The sequence below is a fragment of the Benincasa hispida genome, chromosome 12 (genome assembly GCF_009727055.1).
Source record: "Benincasa hispida cultivar B227 chromosome 12, ASM972705v1, whole genome shotgun sequence".
NCBI classification, from domain to species: domain Eukaryota; kingdom Viridiplantae; phylum Streptophyta; class Magnoliopsida; order Cucurbitales; family Cucurbitaceae; genus Benincasa; species Benincasa hispida.
In genome coordinates, this window is record NC_052360.1 from 58712918 (window position 1) to 58733216 (window position 20299).

General features: G+C 30.5%; 2 protein-coding genes across 3 annotated transcripts; one reads left to right on the forward strand and one right to left on the reverse strand.

Annotated features, from left to right (window-relative positions):
- Positions 1 to 1271: 1271 nt before the first annotated feature.
- Positions 1272 to 9475, forward strand: LOC120092801 (protein O-glucosyltransferase 1-like). 2 transcript variants are annotated; one of them, XM_039051003.1, is made up of 6 exons: positions 1278 to 1699; positions 2466 to 2911; positions 4765 to 4957; positions 6121 to 6185; positions 7436 to 7646; positions 8932 to 9475. In XM_039051003.1, the coding sequence occupies exons 1-6, from the start codon at positions 1502 to 1504 to the stop codon at positions 9289 to 9291; spliced, it is 1473 nt and encodes a 490-aa protein (XP_038906931.1). In that variant the 5' UTR covers positions 1278 to 1501; the 3' UTR covers positions 9292 to 9475. The 2 variants fall into 2 exon arrangements, with proteins under 2 accessions (XP_038906932.1, XP_038906931.1); XM_039051004.1 differs by lacking the exons at positions 6121 to 6185; positions 7436 to 7646 and having other exon boundaries at positions 1272 to 1699.
- Positions 9476 to 12816: 3341 nt separating this feature from the next.
- LOC120067584 lies at positions 12817 to 14538 on the reverse strand. Its single transcript, XM_039019129.1, has 2 exons — positions 14345 to 14538; positions 12817 to 12997 (listed from the first exon to the last, which is right to left on the reverse strand). The coding sequence occupies exons 1-2, from the start codon at positions 14536 to 14538 to the stop codon at positions 12817 to 12819; spliced, it is 375 nt and encodes a 124-aa protein (XP_038875057.1).
- Between the last annotated feature and the right edge of the window lie 5761 nt (positions 14539 to 20299).

Consider the following 20299-nt stretch of genomic DNA (forward strand, 5'->3'; position numbering starts at 1 on the left):
ATATATACGAGGGTTTTTTTTAAAATATATATAATATTATTTCAAATATATATATACAGGGTTATTTAAAATGTACATACAACAAATACATATATTTAAAGTCATTACATAGTATATACCACATATTTTAATTTTAGTCTCATTTCTATTAGGATATACATTTCACGTACTTTGTTATTATATACATATAGAGTTATTTTGCAAATATATACCTCATATTATATAACAATATGGGTACAATAGTACTAATACACAATAAATTATGGAATAAATTAAGATAGATGAACTCATATATATTTGAAATTGAAAACAAAAGGTAGAAATAAATCCATATATATATTATGTATTACATTCTCATATTATATGTAGTACGTAGTACATAGTTTATAAACCCCACAATAAAACCCGAACAAATCTAAAGTGGGATAAGTTGGTCGACCAAATCTATCTTTGAAAGCTTATCGTCGTGTCATTAGATTTGTGGAAGTTCTACTTAGGTCGCCTTTGTTGGAGTTCCATTCGTGGGTCAAATTTATTCTTCCCTGCTTTTTAGATGTGTATTTGATTTGCTCTAGCCTCTAGATCTATTATGTTCATCCCTATCTACGTTGGGTGTCTCTCTTTCCTACTGATACATGTTCCAGTTGCCTGCGAGTAGTGAGCCTAACCCAGTAGTTCATGTATTATCCATAATTAACTAAGTTAGTAGATATACAATAAACACATGACAATGCATAAACATGGCTTCTATATATAAAAATACCGTATATATACACAAGTAATAAGAACATTGAACATTGAACTAATATCCATAATCAACTGTTTTTGTGGGTTGAATTATAAATTTAGTCCATTTACTTTAAAATTTGTGTCTATTTGATCTTTGAACTTTCAAAATTTTAATCTAATCCTTAAACTCTTGTATTTTTAAAAATGGATGATTCTTCCAAACAAAAAAAACTAAAAGACTAAAGTTACATTAAATATAAAATTCAATAATTTAATTTTTAAAAATTCCAAATTTATCAAAAACATCCATCATAGATACAAAATTAAAAATTCAAAAACTAATCAGTATTCTTAGTCAACTTGCTTTCAACAATCAAAGATTGATGAGCTGTTGTGTGAAAAGAAAAAGCTAAAAAAAAAAAAAAAATGTAAACATGGGAAAATGGAGTGGATTGTGTAGCGTAAGAAAAAATGTGTAGTAATAAAGTAGTTCATATAAATTAAATAGTTAGGCGAAGAATTATAAGTTGATAGAAGACTTTTGAGGAGTCAATACAATACAATATCTCTTTTCATATTCTTTCATTTTTAACAAAAAGATAACGAAAATTTACAGTTATAGCCATTAAAACTTGATTTTGCCTTTACATTACAATTTCAACCCTACCCCATTTTTTCACTTCCCTTCAATTAATTTCATACCGAATTTCTCTCCTTCTTCTTCTTCTTCTCTCTATATCATTTCTTAACTTCATAATATTCAAAGAAGAAAATGAAACGATGCACTGATAAAAATCTGCACCAAATCTTCTGCTATGATTCTTCTTCTTCTTCCATTCAACCTCCGACATGGCGATGGCGGTGGCGTTCATCTAGGACAAAACCTTCCTTCAAAACCATCGCTTCTTTTCTCTTCTTCTTCCTCTTCTTTCTCCTCGGCCTCTTCATTCGTCTCGACTGGATTAAAGCGGTATGTCTTTAATTTTTTTTTATTCTTTGACAATATTTAGGGAGTAAATATCGAACCTTGAATTTGATAGTACAAATTTTATCTCAATTGAAACAAATATTTGATTGTATTGTGATTATGTTGTACAAAGTTGAAGGTGTCTTAGGCTTAGTTGAGATGATATTAGTTTTGTTTTGGATTTGCAAGGTCTAAAATTCATGGATATCAATGTTATTTTTTAAAAGAAATAATAATTTTAATGAAATTAATACATTCAAAGGTTGTCTTTTTTTTTCCTTTTTTTTTTTTTTTTTTGAGTAATCATTATTCATAGTTGTCTTGTTACTATATTCATCTATTCCCTAAATGCCACCTACCTTATATATCAATTTTGTTAAAACTAACAATTTAAAAGGGCATCTATTAATAATAATATTAAAGGGCAAGTCTTAGAAAATCAAAACTACATCGTTGGTTTTTTGTGATTTTTTTAAAAATTGATTTATATGCCAAAAATGGACTTATTTGTGTTTTTTAAATTAGTATTGAATTATCGAGAGAGTAATTTTACAAAAGAAAAGAAAAAGATAGAAGTAATAACAAAATTTAAATTGTCGACGTTTTAATTTTATGAAAAATATCAATCAAATGTAGAAGTGGATTGATATTTTGAAAGTTTTATTTAAATTAATAAATAACTATTATATATTTTATAAATAGAATTTTTAATTCACCTATTATATCGATTTCAATAATTTATTATTATTATTATTATTTCTTGTCGCAGCCAATATATTGGCGGGTGAAAGGGGTTGAGAACAACAGGTCAATTTCCGACGGTTCAACAAACGCAACGTGTCCGCCGCACTTCCGTTGGATCCACGAAGATCTACGGCCATGGAGAGAAACGGGGATAACGAGAGAAATGGTGGAACGGGCCCGCAAAATGGCCCATTTTCGAGTAGTAATCGTAGACGGGCGGGTGTACGTAGAGAAATATAAACGATCAATCCAGACCAGAGATCTGTTCACTATGTGGGGGCTTTTGCAACTTGTGAGATGGTACCCTGGAAGATTGCCAGATCTTGAACTGATGTTTGACTGTGATGATCGCCCAGTCGTCCGATCTAATGACTTTTTGGATCCAAAGTCGGGCCCACCTCCATTGTTCCGTTACTGCTCTGATGAGTCCAGTTTGGATATTGTTTTTCCTGATTGGTCCTTTTGGGGATGGTAATTATTTTCTTTTCCATTATATCTCTCTTTTCTTCCATTAATTTCCTTTCTATTTATCTTAGTATTATGATTAGATCTTGAAGTTTACCATTCATATATATTTATTGGTTTTTCTAAGTTTAAATCCTATTTTCATCTTTCAATTTTGAATTTCGTTCTATTTTGGTCCTTAAATATTTAAAAAACGTCCATTTTAATCTTTAAACTTTTTAAAAAATGTTTCTTTGGTCCCTCTTATCAAAATTTTGTTAACTCTTAAACATAATAGCGAGATAACTTTTTTTTTATGACTCGACCACCAAATAAATTAGTCATGCAAAAAAAAAAAAAAAAAATTCACCCTTAGCTTGTTAAATCTATGCTAGTTGCAATTTCATCCTTAGGCCGATTTCATCTTAAAGAGTTAATATAATCTTAACAATAGAGACCAAAATAATTACTTTTTAAAAGTTCAAAGACTAAAACGGATGTTTTTTAAAATTTAGGGATCAAAATAGAATAAGATTTAAAATTCAGGGGACCAAAATCATATTTAAACTTTTTTTTTTTTTCTTATAAGGAAAAGTTAAACCTTTAAATATATTGATTTAAGCTCTTGGATGCATGCCAAAGAGTAATTTTTAAAAGAGAGAAAATAATTTTTACTCGCATGATACAATTAATTTTGAACAATTGGACTCGTATTTTAAAGTCATTGCAAACCTAATGGATGTTTTAACACTTTCAAAAGTACTCTAAACGTAGCTTTAGTAGTGTGTTAATTATATCATTAGTAATTTGGTTTCTTTCTTTCTTTCTTTTTTTTTTTCTTTTTTAATTTGTTATTAGCTATAGGAATTTATTTACATAGTTGGATGGTTCTTCTAATTGTGTTAGATGTGAGCGTTATTTGAGTTTCTCTTATGATTGATTTGGGCATTTTTTTAAATGATCTTAGGTATTTTGTTAGTTGATTTTTTGTTTAAATACTACTCAGTCCTTATACTTTCAATTTTAGTTCATTTTGATCTTTGTAATATAAATTTAGGTTCATTTTAGTCATTATATTTTTAATAAGTAGTCCGTTTGATCCCTCTTTTTTCATTTTTAATATTTTTTATTTTCAGGGATCAAATTTTACTTTTTAAAAGTACATAGACCAAAACAAATCAAAGTGTAAAGTACAAAAACTAAAATGAATATTTCAAAATTAAATACATGGAGCAAAGTGATAATTTTTTTATGGCCAAAGTTGTATATAGAACTTGATTTTTAACATTTTTTTTAATAAATTGGTCAATGGAAAATTTTTAAACTTGTTGAAGTTTAGAGTTAAAAGTAGTGAAATTCAACTCACTTAATTAGAGTAAATTTAAAGTTTCTTTTAATAATTTTTAAAACATTACTTAGAATTTGAAGGATATCATTTAAACTAATAAATAAAATAAACAAATTGAAATTTGAAACTACATGAACCAAAATGAACCACACCTAACAAGTATTTAAACATTTCTTTTTTAAAAATAATTTTATTATTATTAGTCAATGGAAAATATTCAAACCTTCTAGTTTAAGTATAGAGTTGAAATCAGTGAAATTCTATTAACTTACCTAGAGTATACATAGAGCCTTTTCTAGTAATTCTTAAAACATTACTTAAAATTGAAGGAATATTATTTAAAGTAGTAAACAAAACAAACAAAACTATTAAGCAACAAATATGATGATTTTTTTTTTTTTTTTTTGTTGAGAAATTTATATTTATGATGAATGAAATGAATAGATAAATGGGTAGGTATAATATAAGAACATGAGGATGAGGGTTGAAGCAATAGAAGTATAATTATGTTGAGTTTATTATTATTAAATAGGGGTGAAATAAACATAAAACCTTGGAGAATGGTATTGGAAGACATAAAAGAAGGGAACAAAAGAACCAAATGGAAGGACAGGGTGCCCTTTGCTTATTGGAAAGGTAACCCATATGTTGACCCTTCTAGAAAAGACCTTCTCAAATGCAATCTCACTCAGCAACATAATTGGGACACTCTCCTATATGTTCAGGTTTCTTATTTTCTCTCTCTCTTCTTTTTTACATTACCTTACCTTTAAAATTATATCTAATATTTGTCCAGATTTTAAGTGTGTTTATGTCAATCCAAATCTCAACGTCATTTTTATAAAGATATTTGAATTAAAAACCTCAAATAATAAATAGATATTTAATTAATCAAAATAAACTTAACGACTTATAGTATATGTGTTAGCAACCACCACGTATGATTCTAATTTTTTCATCCATATTATACTAAAATAAAAAGCATTTTACTTTTTTTGAATTTTGATCTCTAAGTTTTGAGTCTAGTTTCAATTTAGTCCTTAGATTTTAAAATGTTACAATTTTACTTTTGAGATTTGGGTTTTGTTTCAATTTCGTTTCTAGGTTTCAAGAGTTATAGTTTTAATATCACTTGTTTTTTTTAAAAAAAAAAAAAACTAAATACTCACTTTTGGTATTTTGTATTAATGTCTATAATTAGTTTAAAAGAATTATAATGAATTAAGTTTTACTATTTTTCATCACAATATCAATTTTAAATTTTAAATTTTAAATTTCACTTCATATTAAATTAATTAAAAGATTTAACGCTAATGATTGAAAGTGAGTATTTAAAAAAAAAATTGATGTTAAAAATGTATATCTTAAGACCTAAGAACTAAATTGAAATAAAACTCAAATATTAAGAGTACAATGGTAATATTTTAAAATTTAGAGACTAAACTAAAACCTATGAACCAAAAAGCTATTTTTTTAAAAAAAAAATAATAATAATAAGTTGAAAATTTTCATTATTAATATACATTTTGGTGATTTATTTGTATATTTAATGATAATAAAAATGCTAATTCATCCTACTTTTTTTTTTTATTGATATTGAACTATATGAATACATAAAAATGTTGACATGTTATACAAAAAGTTATTATCTTGATTATATGCAATATCCGAACAACGTTTTAAAAGTTGAAATTTTTGTTTTTTTGTTTTTTTTTTAACAACATTTTATTAGGATTGTGTTTATTAAAAGTGTGTGATGAAATTAAAAGTTGTTTAGGATTAAAAATTTTAAAATGTGAAGGAAACTCTATAAATTAACTCAATTTAGGGAAAATTTAGACTTAAAATTTACATATGAATTCTTGTTAAAAACTAATTTTGTTTGAAGGATTGGGATAAAGAATCCAAAGAAGGGTACAAGCAATCAAATCTAGAAGATCAATGCACCCATAGGTGAGTAATTCATTTTCTTTTTACTAGAAAATAAAAATAAAGATTTTAATTCTATTATAGTTCTACAACTTTCACTTTTATCCTAGTTTAGTACTAATTTAAGAATTAAAATAGTATTTAAAAATCGAGGAAAAACTAAAACAAAGCTTTTGGAAATTTTGAAATTAAATAAAATAAGTATGAAAGTAAATAATAATAATAATAATAATTATAATAATAATAATAATAATAATAATAAATTAACTTTTATACATTTCAATTATATTTTAATCGCTTGACTTCATATTTATATTTTGTATTAGTTCTTAAATTTTCAAATTTTCTATTTTAATCCATCAATTTTACATTAAAGAAAAAAGTAGTCATTATGATCAAATTTACACTTGAAAATTTAGAATTTAAAGAAAATAATGTTAAAAGTCAAACCACCTTGAACTTTCATACCATTTAGATCCTATTTTAGTCTCTTGACTTCTATATTTATATTGTTTGGTTCATAAATTTTTAAATATTTTATTTTAGTCTATCAATTTTAAACTTTTTGAAAAAACTATTTTAATTATTGAAAAAAATATATTTTTATCTCTAGATTTGAGATCTAATTTCTATTTGATTTTAGGTTTCAGAATGTTATATATTTAATCTTTTAAGTTTTGAGTTTGATTGTAATTTAGTCTTTAAGTTTCAAAATGTTGCGATTTTATTCCTGACATTTGAATTTTGTTTGAATTTGGTTCATAGATTTCAAAATTTACATTTTTAGCCTCAATTTTTTTACTAAATACTCATTTTTCGTCTTCAGTATTAATGTAGGTTAATAAATTAAAATACTTAAATGAATTATAATTAATTAAGCTTCACTATTTTTCATCATTTTTGAAATTAAATTTAAAATTTTACTTCTTAATTATTTTAAATTAATTAATAGATATTGACGTGAATATTTGCAAGTGAGTATTTAATTAAAAAATGAGGTTAAAAATGCAAGATTTTGAAATCCATAAACCAGATTCAAACAAAACTCAAATGTCAACGATAAAATTGCAACATTTTGAAATCTATAAAACCAAAATCAAAACTTATGAACTAAATGTGTAATATTTTAAAACCTAAAAATAAGTATAAGGACCAAAAAGATATTTTTGAAAAGAAAATAAATATAAGAAATTAAAATGGGAGTAAAACATGAAACATATATATTGATATTGTTGTGGATTAAAAAAGAAAGTAATTTAAAAATGGAAAAACAGGTATAAAATATATATAGAAGGATGGGCGTGGTCAGTGAGCGAGAAGTATATAATGACATGTGATTCAATGACGCTTTATATGAAACCAAGGTTTTATGATTTCTTCATAAGGGGAATGCTTCCTTTGCAACACTTTTGGCCCATCAACGACCAATCCAAATGCCCTTCACTTAAATTTGGTGTCCAATGGGGTAACAATAACACCAATCAGGTCCTCTCTCTTTTCTTTTCTAATCCCTCATATATCATATATTATTATTATTATGCACTATTAAGATGGAAGAATCCAACTTCTAATTGAATATAAATTTTACAACAATAGAAACAACGATAGAACTATTGGTCTAATGATAATAGATTGTTCGGACATAGTTTAGGTAGGAAAAAAGGCTCTTATTATCATTTTTTAAGTTCAAAATTTGAACTAAAAAGATTGCTGGTATTTTTATTTAAATTCTGTTGGATAATTATTTTTTGAAATTTAAGCTGAAAAATATTTTACTTCCACTTATAAGTTTTTATTTTTATTATATGCTTTCTACCAATGTTTTGAAAAATCAAGCCAAATTTTGAAAACTGAAAAAATATATATATTTTGAAAATTGTTATAAATTTCATAATTGAAAAATTAGGCCATAAATTTCAAAATTTTAAAGATAAAGCATAAATTTTAAAAACATAAAATAAAAAACAAAATTGTTATCAAACTTGACTTGGTTGGTCGATTTTCGATTCTCATATAACAAATTTTGGAAAATCGACTGACCGACCGATATATAAATATTATTTTTTATTTTTTATTTTCAAAAAAAGTATAAAAGTAAGTCCACTATCATCAACTCAAACCCAAACCTATTGCTTAGTATTGATTTATTATTTTCTTTTTTATGTTGCCCAAATTCTAAGTCCACTACATGATTAATTTAAGTTTTTTTTCATAAAAAAATTTATTGATTAAATTTAAAAGATTTTCGAATTATGTTAACCTAACAATAACCATTCATCAATTCATCTTTCATTTTCATTTTCATTCACTTTGGCTTTATATATATGTGTGTGTATATATATATATAAAAGATGAAATCGACCGACCGTCGATCCGATTCCATGCACTTTTTTTTTTGGTTTTCAATGTCGATTTTCTCTCAAAATCGACACCGACTAACCAATGTATACCTCTAATCTAAATTATTATTATTATTCGTAGAGCCCATTAAATAAAATATGTTAAAATATGGTTATAGTTTATCTTAGTATTTTAAGATTTATTTCATTTTAGTCAATCTGCTTTTATATATTCAAATTTAGTGAATGCAGTTTGAATTAATCTTAAAATCAATCTCTACCATTAATTTTATGATAGGTTTTTTTTTTTTTTTTTTTTTTTTTTTTTCCTTTTTAAAAAAGGAAGAAAGTGTCTTTATTGACCCTTATAGTTTATTCCTCTTTAAAATGGGTAATAAAAATGCAAAATTTAAAACAAAATTTAATGACAGGCACAAGCAATAGGAGAAGAAGGGAGCAAGTACTTACAAGAGAATCTAAAGATGGAATTAGTCTACGATTACATGTTCCATTTACTAAACGAATACAGCAAGCTTCTTAAATTTCGGCCGTCGGTGCCGTCCGGCGCGATGGAGCTAAAGCCGGAGACGATGACCGGCGCCACCGTGGGCTTGCACAAGAAATTTTTGGAGGATTCCTTGGAGAAGTCTCCTAGTGACACAGAGCCGTGCGATTTGCCGCCTCATGATCCAACGGTCCTCAATGAGTTTCGGGAGAAGAAATTAAATGCCTTAAAACAAGTGGAAATTTGGGAAAATGAATATTGGGAAAATCAGAGGAAGGGGAATTAGATTTGGGATTCATTTGGCTTTGGTTGGATGAGCCCTTTTTTCTTTAAGGTATTGTAATTAAACTGTGGGTAGAAGAATCGAATCCCTAATCTCGAGATCGAGATACGAGTACTATGTCAATTGAGCTACGCTCATTTTCTTGATATTGACAATGGGAAACCTTATCGTTACCGTTACATTTTGAGATTATAAAATATCTTTATTCAATTTGGTGTCATCTTTTTAAATTTAAATGAAATGCGTATGAATACCACACCCCAAAACAAAATAAAAGGTAAAAATAAAAATAAATTTAAGATTCGTATTGTTTTATTGTTATAGAAAATTGGTTCTTAAACTATTTGACCTTTGGTGAGGCCAAGGGCTTCTTAATGGGTTTCCTTTAGTTACTTTGTGTCTAATATAATGGTTCTCTTATTTCGAGTTATTCTCTTATGTTGATTTTGTTTGCCTTTTTTGAAAAGAATTAGTGTTTGTGTGAGAAGTTGTTCAACTAAGTTTATTGTATACTAGTCCATTACTAAAGGGATTTGGAATTCTCACACAGTGAAAGTGAACGATCGCTTGTTTCTTTGAAACTTATTTTACAAAATTTAAGAAACAAAGCAAATGGAAACTACAAGATAAACACCCACCCTTAGCATGGTTCTACAAATATAGAGAGGTAATGGGAAGAAATTAGACTAACCCTTGAAGATCTAATCTTCTCGCTTCCTCTCTCCGGTGAGATCAAGATCAAAACTACTTCTTGTTGATCCTGAACACCATAAATACAGCCACACAAACACCTTGGGTTCTTGAACACCACCAGAAGGAGTCTTCCTCGTTATTCTCAAGGAGAGAATCACAAGAGAAGAATGACCTTCCTATGATTAAATATGAATCCATCGATCAACATAACTGAAGTTAAAAGCTTCAAATAAGGATGGGCAGTCAGAGAATAATCTCCACATAGCATTGGCTCTAGAGCATGTAAAAAGAATGTGATCAATACATTCTGCTTTCACATTACATATTGGACAAAGAGGTGAGATATCTAATCCTCTTTTTTTGAGTTCATTCCTTGGTAAAATATTATGAAGGACTCTCCATAAAAAGTTTTGATTTTAGTAGGGATTTTAATTTCCATAGGTTGTTCCAAACCCAAACCATTTTATTTTCATTGGAAGACTCTTCTTCAATGATCTTTTTCATATAAAGTCTATATCCACTTTTAACTGAGTATATCCTTGATTTGTCAAAATGCCATATAGTTATGTCAGGAATTTTGATGTTAATAAGAATGTTTTTGATACAAGTGACATTATCTTCACACAAAAACTCATATAGTATATTAATATTCCAGGCTCCATTTGGATGAATTGTAGTTTACAAGGAGGGGATTGAAACAGATAGGCCTAAAGGTATATGGGCAAGGAATCTAAGGATCAGTAAAAAATGGACAAAAGAACCATTACCAATCCTGTAGCCTAGACCTTTTATCAATAAGTTTTTTCCCAACAAAGACTTTTCCAAATTGGTGAAGACTTTTTACCAAGTTGAGCCTCAATGATTGAAGAGTTTGGAAAATAGAGGCTTTTCAAAACCAATGAAACAAGAGTATTTGGATTCACTAAAATTTTACAGGCTTGTTTGGCGATTAGAGCTTAATTAAACCCTTATAAATCTCTGAAATTTAATCCACCTATAATTTTTGGAAGACACATTATTTTCTAACTTATCCAATGAATCTTCTCTTTGTTAACCATTGTAAATATCTAAAATTTAATCCACCGGTGTATCCTGTAAGGATCAAATCCTTAGCCCCATATACCAGCATGTAGTCCCTCGTTCTCCAAAGATACTTGAGGATATTCTTAACCGTTGTCTAGTGGTCTAACCCTGGATTGGACTGGTACCTACTGACTATCCCTATAGCAAAATATATGTCAGGCCTAGTGCATAGCATAACATACATTAAGCTGCCCACAGTTGAAGCATAGGGAATGCGTCTCATATCCTCAACTTCTTGAGCTGTCTTAGGACATTGCTCCTTAGACAGATGAACTCCATATCTAAAAGGCAACAAACCTTTCTAGGAGTTCTGCATCGAATATGTAGACAATATCTTGCCGGTATATGTTGCTTGAGACAACGTTAGCATTTTGTTCTTACGATCTCTGATGATTTGGATCTCAAAAATATACTGCGCCTCTCTCAAATCTTTCATTTGGAATTGGGCTGCTAGCCGGTTTTTTATATCAATCAGGTACCCTCGTCATTCCCAGTGAGTAGGATGTCTTCCACATAAAGTACTAGAAAAGTTACTTTATTCTTGATGATCTTCTTGTAAACACAAGGCTCATCAATGTTTTGGTCAAAACCAAAAGATTGGATTGCAGTATCAAATCTAATACTCCAAGATCTAGACATTTTTTTCAACCCATAAATGGATCAATTCAGCTTACAAGCCTTTTACTCCTGACCTTGGATTATGAACCCCTCGGGCTGAGACATAAAAATATTCTCTTTAAAATTATCATTTAAACATGCAGTTTTGACGTCCATTTGTCATATTTCATAGTCATAATATGTGGCTATGGACAAGAGAATTCTTATGGACTTGAGCATAGCAACAGGAGAAAAAGCTTCCTCATAGTCAACCCCTTCTCTCTGGGTATAACCCTTTGCTATAAGTTTAGCTTTGAAGGTATGTACCTTCCAAGCTGCATCTTTCTTTTTTTTATAGATCCATTTGCACCCAATGGGTTTTACCATTTCAGGTAGATCAACTAGTTCACATACTGAATTGAAGGACATAGACTCCATTACGAGGTCCATGACTTTGACCCATTGGTCCTTATCTACATCATTCATTGCCTGTCTATAGGACAATGGATCCTCAATACCATCATCAGGTATGACAACTTGAGTTTTAGTTAAACCCAAGTAGTGGTCGGGTAGTGTTATGACCCTCCCACTACATTGAGGAACTCTTAACAATTTAGAAGGACGAGATGGACCTAAAAGTACTGGCTCCTTTATCAACCCTTGTTGAAGAACCAATTTCATCTTCAACAACATTTGTTGCCTCTTCAGTAGCTTCTCCGAACACTAACTTACTACGTGGTTTATGATCCTCATGTGGTCTTCCTTCAAGAAAGTAGCGTTTGTCGATACAAACACCTTATTTTCTTGTGGGTCGTAGAAAAAACCACCTCTCATTTCTTTTGGGTAACCAACAAATTGGCACAGCCTTGAACGAGGTTCCAATTTCTTAGGATTTGTCATAAGCACATGTGCTGGACAACCCCAGATACGAAAGTAATGCAAAGTAGGTTTACGCTCCCTCCATAACTCGAAAGGTGTTTCAAAAACACTTTTCAAGGGAACATTGTTCCGGATGTGAACTGCAGTCTCTACTGCATACCCCCAAAACGAGCTAGGAAATCAAGCATAGCTCATCATCGAGCGAACCATGTCTAACAAGGTTCTATTCCTCCTTTCTGATGTACTGTTCTACTGAGGTATACTAGGTGCGTTGAATTAGGATTGGATTCCATGTTCTATCATATACTCCTGGAATCTTTGATCTATGTAATCTCCATCTTGATCAGATCGAAGCATTTTAACTGTTTTACCTAAGAGGTTTTCAACTTCAACCTTATACTCCTTGAACTTTTCAAGGTCTTCAGACTTATGACTCATTAGGTATAAGTAACCATATCTGAAATAGTCATCTTTAAAAGATATGAAGTATCTATATCCTCCTCGAGCTTTTACATTCATTGAACCATAGAGATCAGAATGTATCAACAGTATGGGTTCTTTGGCCCTATAACCTTTTCCAATAAAAGGTCTTTTATACATTTTCCCCTCAAGACAAGATTTTTCCAACTCTATGTATTAATTCTTTTCTGATATACATTTTTCCAACTCTATGAATCAACTCTATAGGTCGTAATGAATCATCTTCTAACTTATTTATAAGTCCATTCTTTAGAAAACGATCGATCCTATCGATGTTTATGTGATGTAGTCTTAAGTGTCAAAGATATATATTATTACTTTTAGGAGAATTACATTGTCTTTTTTTATTGAGTATTAGTAGTTTTAAACATCTCATGATTTAAAAGTGCTTTTTATTTCAGTTTGTCTTAACACATATAAGTTGTTTTCTAATTTAGCACAACAAATATGTACACCATTTTTTGAAATGAATGCTTCATTAACTGAAAAATTTACTAAGTACGATTGTTCTAATAAACATGAAATAGATACTAAGTTCTCCTTATCTTAGGAACTACATATAGATTTTCTAATAAAAGAAATTTATTTCCATAAAATAACTTTGCATCTCCCACTGCACAAGCTGAAATGACGTCTCCCGTTCCGACCCTAAGTGTCATTTCACACTCTTCCAGCTGCTGAAAAGAGTTGTTTCCCTGTAAAGAAGAGCAAACATGATTAGTTGCTGCTGAATCAAGTATCTAGGCAAACTCATCATGCTCAATAAGGCATGTTTCTAAAACAAGTAAATCAAATTTACCTTCCTTTTCCTTCTTCTTTTCAGTGAGGTACTTAGGGCAGTTCCTCTTCCAGTGTCCATCCACGTTGCAGTGGAAACATTTACCCTTGCCAACTACCTTAGCCTTTCTCTTGCCCTTGTCAGCAGCCACGAGAGCCTTCCCCTTGTTGAATTCTTATTTTGAATCTTCTTAGAAGTGGAAAATTGAGATATGGCTTTAGTCCCAGAGGATGAACCTTTGTAGAACTTTCTTTTAGAATGGGCAACATTTGTCTCTCCTTCTATCTATCCCTTGTTTTTTTTAGAAAAGACTAATAAAGTTGTAGCTCATTCAAGAGAATAGTCAGGTTGAATTGAATTTTGTTCATCATCGCGTTACTGCGAAATTGAAGAAAACTCTTCGGAAGAGATTCCAGGATGAACGCAACTTGACTACGCTCGTCTATAACCGCTCCATTTTCCTCTGCAATGTTAAATTGGATCATCATGTCCAGGACATGTTCCCAAACAGATGTGCCCTATTTCATGCTACAAGTAGAAATGTACTTGAGGGCATCATGGTGGAGTTGGTAGGACGACTGTCCAAACATCTCTTGGAGAGATTCCATAATCTTTCTCATTGTGACTATAACCTCATGTTTCTTGGCCAAGATCTCAGATATGCTGGCCAAGATATAGACTCGAGCTTTTTCATTTGCCTTTGTCCAGCGATCATAAGCATCCTTTATCACTGGATGCATTACGAGTAGGGGTCGGAAGACATTCCTTCGTTAAGACAAACCGCAGATCGTCTACAACAAGAATTGTATTCAAGTTGGACTTCCACGTAGAATAATTTTCACCGATTAATTTTTCGTTTTAAGCAGTGCTATTATAGAGGAAGACATTGCTGAAAATAAACAACGATCGTATTAGTTGTCTTTGCCTTAACCCATCACACAAGCAAATGAATGCATAAAATCCAATCAAATTCAGCAAAATAGGTAATCAAAGAACCCTAAAAAACTATTGATTTAGTTTTGCAACGATGCTTCAGAGGTTTAATGTAACCGCCATCGAAGGGTGTTCAGCTACTCATCCTCTAAAATGAGACAATTCTCAGCTAAATCTAATTCCAGAATAACTCATATTCCTATAGACTTTAGCCACCATTGTTCGGTCAAGGATTTGTTAACACATTTAACTCATCCCCGTAAGTGTAATCCTCCCACTTTCATATCCCAATGGTACGCACTAATAGGTTACCGTTAGGAAAGACGACTGTTGGTAATTAACCTAAGAAACCCTACCCTTTCCAGGAGTTCACGATTTTCTGAATCTTATGATCAGACCCTCTGAAGGGATGGTTGCTCCAGGACAACATGCAGGCGGATTATAGGAATCTCACGATATGACCTAGGGGCGGAGACCAAGGGATAAGTTGACACGTGTCTCGCTCTCACTTTTTATAGACACTTTCCCCATTCACTTTGTTATTGACCCATACAAATACTTTCTGAAGGGAGGCCGAGCCTAAGGCGACACAAAGCCGAGTATGGATCTCACTTGTGAATATAGGGACGTAGGAGCAAAACTTGATTTTAAATATCTCGTTTTGTAATTTTTTTTCCTACTAAAGTGTCCTACCGTATCTTTTAGGGTTTATTTAACTTAGATAAATTCGGCTAAGTAATCTTTCTAAGTCTATTCTTATTATAACACTTACAAAAAGAAAAATAATCTATGTTCTAGGTGAATTAAACTCCTTTAATTAACTTAGTGACAATGCATGCTAACATCAAACTATGATTAATTCAACTTAGGTTCTGGGTCAGTTCCTAGGTAGGAGGTGTTCTGTTAACCGTAAAAACCCCCAGCCTTAGACAGAACATCACCAATAGAGTTCCCTTATAATCATAGTAATGTTTTTCCTAATTAGTTCATTAAAACTATTTTAAAAAGTAAGAAAAAAAATTCTAATCCTATTAGAAGTTGATCTTAGGTCTAATTAATTGTAAACATTTTAAAATTAATTTATTAATCTTATGATCCTATGTTTGCGTGCAATTCTTGATTATAAATTGACGGTTTCTAATCATTAATTTAAAAAAAAAATCAAAATTTAATGATTAGCCCTATAATCATGTTGTTCACTGGTATTAATTAATAAACAAACCTTATAACATGCATTGCATAATTTAATATAACAATTACATTAATACTATGGATGTGACATGCTCAATGCATATTGATTTTCATATAAAAATATAACACTTTATATTAAAACAAACATGAAAATCAATTAAGCATGCTCAAAACTTTATAATAAATATAACTCTTTATATTTATCTAAGTAATTACATGCTTCATGCTTTGTTAATTTCAAAAAAATATAACAATTATATTAATAAAGAAATTAACCTATCATGCATAAACTATATATTATAACATTTGTAATATAAAAATGCATGAATATGTTTAACCTAAGGTGAGATTATATCTAAATGACATTCAATAAAATATTTAAATAGCTAATGAACTGGTTAATTGGCCCCTAGGAAAAATTAAAGCAAAAAATTACATTAATTTTACTAATTTTATCCTAAGTAGTCTTCAACCGCACCCAAACCGGACCAGAAGAGCTCGAATCGTGAAAAAAATTCAAAACAGGTCAAAACCACTTGAACCGGACAAAAAAAATTGAATCGGGTCAAAACTGCTTGAATCGGACTATCGAGAATTGACTAAATGATGCGCGCCTTCTGATGTCACGCTTATGTCATCCGTGAAGCTGAAGTCAGTGACTGAACCAGACGAACCTCAAACCGAACCACACGAACCGTTGGGGTTGATGTCACACTAATGTTAGCCGACGTTTGATGTTGACGTCAACCCTTCCTTTTGTTGCCACCACCGTCATCTTCCAATTTTTCCCTTTTTTTCAAATGGCAACCACTGATTACATCTGTTTTTGGCCAAAATTGATCCCGATCTTCATCGATCTTCAACTTAATTCTAGATACGAACTTACAGACTTGATTTACATTAAAATGTCCAAAACGCAAGGGCCTTACATGATCAAATCACATAAAACATATAAATATATGGTTAATTTAAACCCAAACAGTATGCAACAAACCAAAAACATTCATAATGCATTTAAACCCACCTTTAACCAATGCAAAATTAAAATTGAAAATAAAACAGAGAAGGCTCTGATACCAATTGAAGGGATTAAATCCTCTCGCAGCGGAAAAAATTAGATCTAACTCTAGTTTTAATACCAAACAAATTTGCATTGGAAAACAAACCTAGGCTAAACATATACTTTCAAAACTTAAAAAAAGAAAGACTTTCTTACATTTAAATGTGTTGATGAAAATCCTCTGAAAAATAAATACAACACTCCCAAAAAGCCTTCACCATTATCATCTGTTGAGTCTATTGAGGCGGGATGGTGGGATCACCTTTTCTTGATTTTGGAGTAAGGGAGAAAAAAATGAGAGAAAACTTTATGAGAATGAAAGGTTTTTTCTTTTTCCTATTAACACAGAGTATGAGTGAGAGTCAGAGGGAGAGGGAAAAAATCAGGGAAAAGACTCCCTCTCCCCATAAATCTCATAACTCTCCAATGTGGGGAGTTACATAATCTCCCTTCCCCCTTTTTTTATTTAATTTTTATTATTAATTAAAATAAATAAATCTAATTTTAATTTATAATTATATATAATAAATATATTTAATTTAACTAAATAAATTAAATCGAATTTAATTTATTAAAAAATTAAATTAAATAATTATTAATTAATCAAATTAATTAATAATAATTAAATATCTCCTATAGTTAATTAAATATGTATTAGAATCATATTCTAATACATCCATCTCACATCACCTATAGTTTCAATTCATTTAATTTATTCAAATCATATTTAATTAAATATAATTAAATTAAAATAATTATTTCTCCAATTAATTAATCATTAAATTAAATATCACATATTTAATTTAACCTTATAATTGAATCACATTCAATTATCTTTCTCTCATATAATTTAATGTGCATCTTGTGCGCATTATTTTTAACCTATAGTTTTAATAGGAAATTAATTCATATTATATTTAATATTTTAAATCCTTCAAATATTTAATTCTCCCATAAATTAATTTTTAGATCAAATTAAAAAATAAATTTTATATCATAAAGTTTAATTAAATTATAAACTTTATATTATAATGTATCAACATACATTATATTATGTCCCCTCAGTTAATTTGAACAATTCAAATTACTTTAATTTCTTCAATATCCTTTTTTGAGCTACCAGTGGGACCTAATGAACTTACAGATCAGAAGCTCCAATGATATGAGATTAATTGGCTAAACTCATTAACCGAGTTAATCAATATTCGTTAACTGTGGACACACTCCACTATAGACTCATAGTTGCACTCTTCTCACTGTTGATATATTTCTATGTCCACAGATATAGACCGATAACAGCAAGTTAGTCCTTCATGAGTATTCGTAACACCAGCTGGGTCAAATTACCATTTTACCCTTGGGTTACTTCTACATCCTTAAGTACCAATGTTCCTCTAATGAACAACCTGTTTGTGGTCCAACCAACAAACAAAGATCCTTCTCAGGCCAATGAGAGGGCAGGGCCCTATGTTTAAGACCCGGAAACACCACTACGGGAACACTCATCTACTTTTCTAAAGTAGGAAAGAAGTGAATTCCATCTTATAAAATTATGTTCCCAACTATTCACTCGGTTTTGTCCCCAAAATGGTAGGCTTATTGAGTCGGCGAGCCAGCCACTTTCACTCCTACAAATCAAAGGACAATCCCTTGTGAACAGGAGTTCATAACTCACTCAAGATTGAGACTAAGTTGCCTAGGTCATCTTAGTGAAATAGAAACCTAACTAGTCAACAGTGTTACAATCAGGGGTTACTATTTTGCGGTCCGGTTTCATGCAAACTCATTACATGGGATACCTCCACCCACATGTCTCCTACACGAACACGTTGAATCATTATGTTTATATCAAATACAAAGTGAGTTGTATCCATAGTGTTACAGGATAAGGTACCCAACCTTATCTCTATACTATAGACCCTTTAGGTTATATCTTGAACAATAATCCCCGTATATCTCTATATATAGCTCAAGACTCATACAACAAGCCAGGATGTTATTTTATTGAATTACAGTTATTTAGGCATGATTAACATAATATAAACAATAACTCTTTATTGAAAAAACATCAATAATAATTTATTAATGAACAGTCAAAAGTTAAATTTACTATCTACGGGTTTTAGAGCATAAAACCCAACAAAACTTACACATAATTGTTAAGGATGTTAACAAATTCTGGATTGAACAATGGTGACTATTAGATTCAGTTACAAGAAGTTGTTTCTGTCTAATGGTTGAGAATGTCTCATTTCAGTGAAGGGGCACTTGATCACCCTACGGTGACTTTTGTCTTGCCTCACTGAACCATCATTACAAAATAGATGTCACTTAGGGTACACCAGACTATTTTGCTAAAACTTGTTTTGTTTTCTAAAAGTGGTTTAATGCAAGTAGACTTAATTAAGTTTGTTCATTTTTCAACAATTTAATTATGGCTATTGCGACCTTAAGTTTACTTGCCGCCGATAAACTAACTGGCGAGAATTACGCGAGTTAGAAAAACACCATTAATAGATTTTGATCATCGATGACTCCGCTTCGTCCTTACGGAGGAATGTCCTCCTATTGCACCTCCTACTGCTACTTGAAACATTCGAGAAGCATATGAGTGATGGACACGGGCGAACGTGAAGGCCCGAGCGTATATCTTGGCCAACCTTAACGAAGTTTTGGCAAAGAAGCATGAATCCATGGTCACTGCATGCAATATCATGGAGTTTCTAAGGGGAATGTTCGGACAATCTTCTGCATAGCTTAGGCACGACGCTCTCAAGTACATCTTCAACTCACAGATGTAAGAGGGGTCATCTGTTAGGGAACACATTCTCAACATAATGATCCACTTCAACGTGGCTGAGATGAACGAAACATAATTGTCTACAACCTTACAACTCTACTCAACGAGTTGCAAACTTTCCAATATTTGCTGAAAAGCAAGGAGAAGAAGGGTGAAACAAATGTTGCTTCATCATCTAAAAAGTTTCACAATAGTTCGATCTCTGGAACTAAGTCAGCACCTTCTTTTTTCGGCACTAGAAAATGGAAGAAGAAGAAGGGTGTAAAGGGAAGACACCTGCTAACCCACAACCTATTGCTCCAAGGGGTAGACCACCAGTGAGGGTTGACACTGTCTCTTATACACATCTAGATGTGTATAAGAGACAGACTTTACATAACAAATTTCTCATTTTGAATGATGTATTTGTTGTTCCTGATTTAAAAAGGAACTTAGTGTCTATAAAGTGTCTTCTTGAATCGAAATATCAATATTTTTCTCTAAAGTGTTTATTACAAAAAATGGTGTTGATATTTGT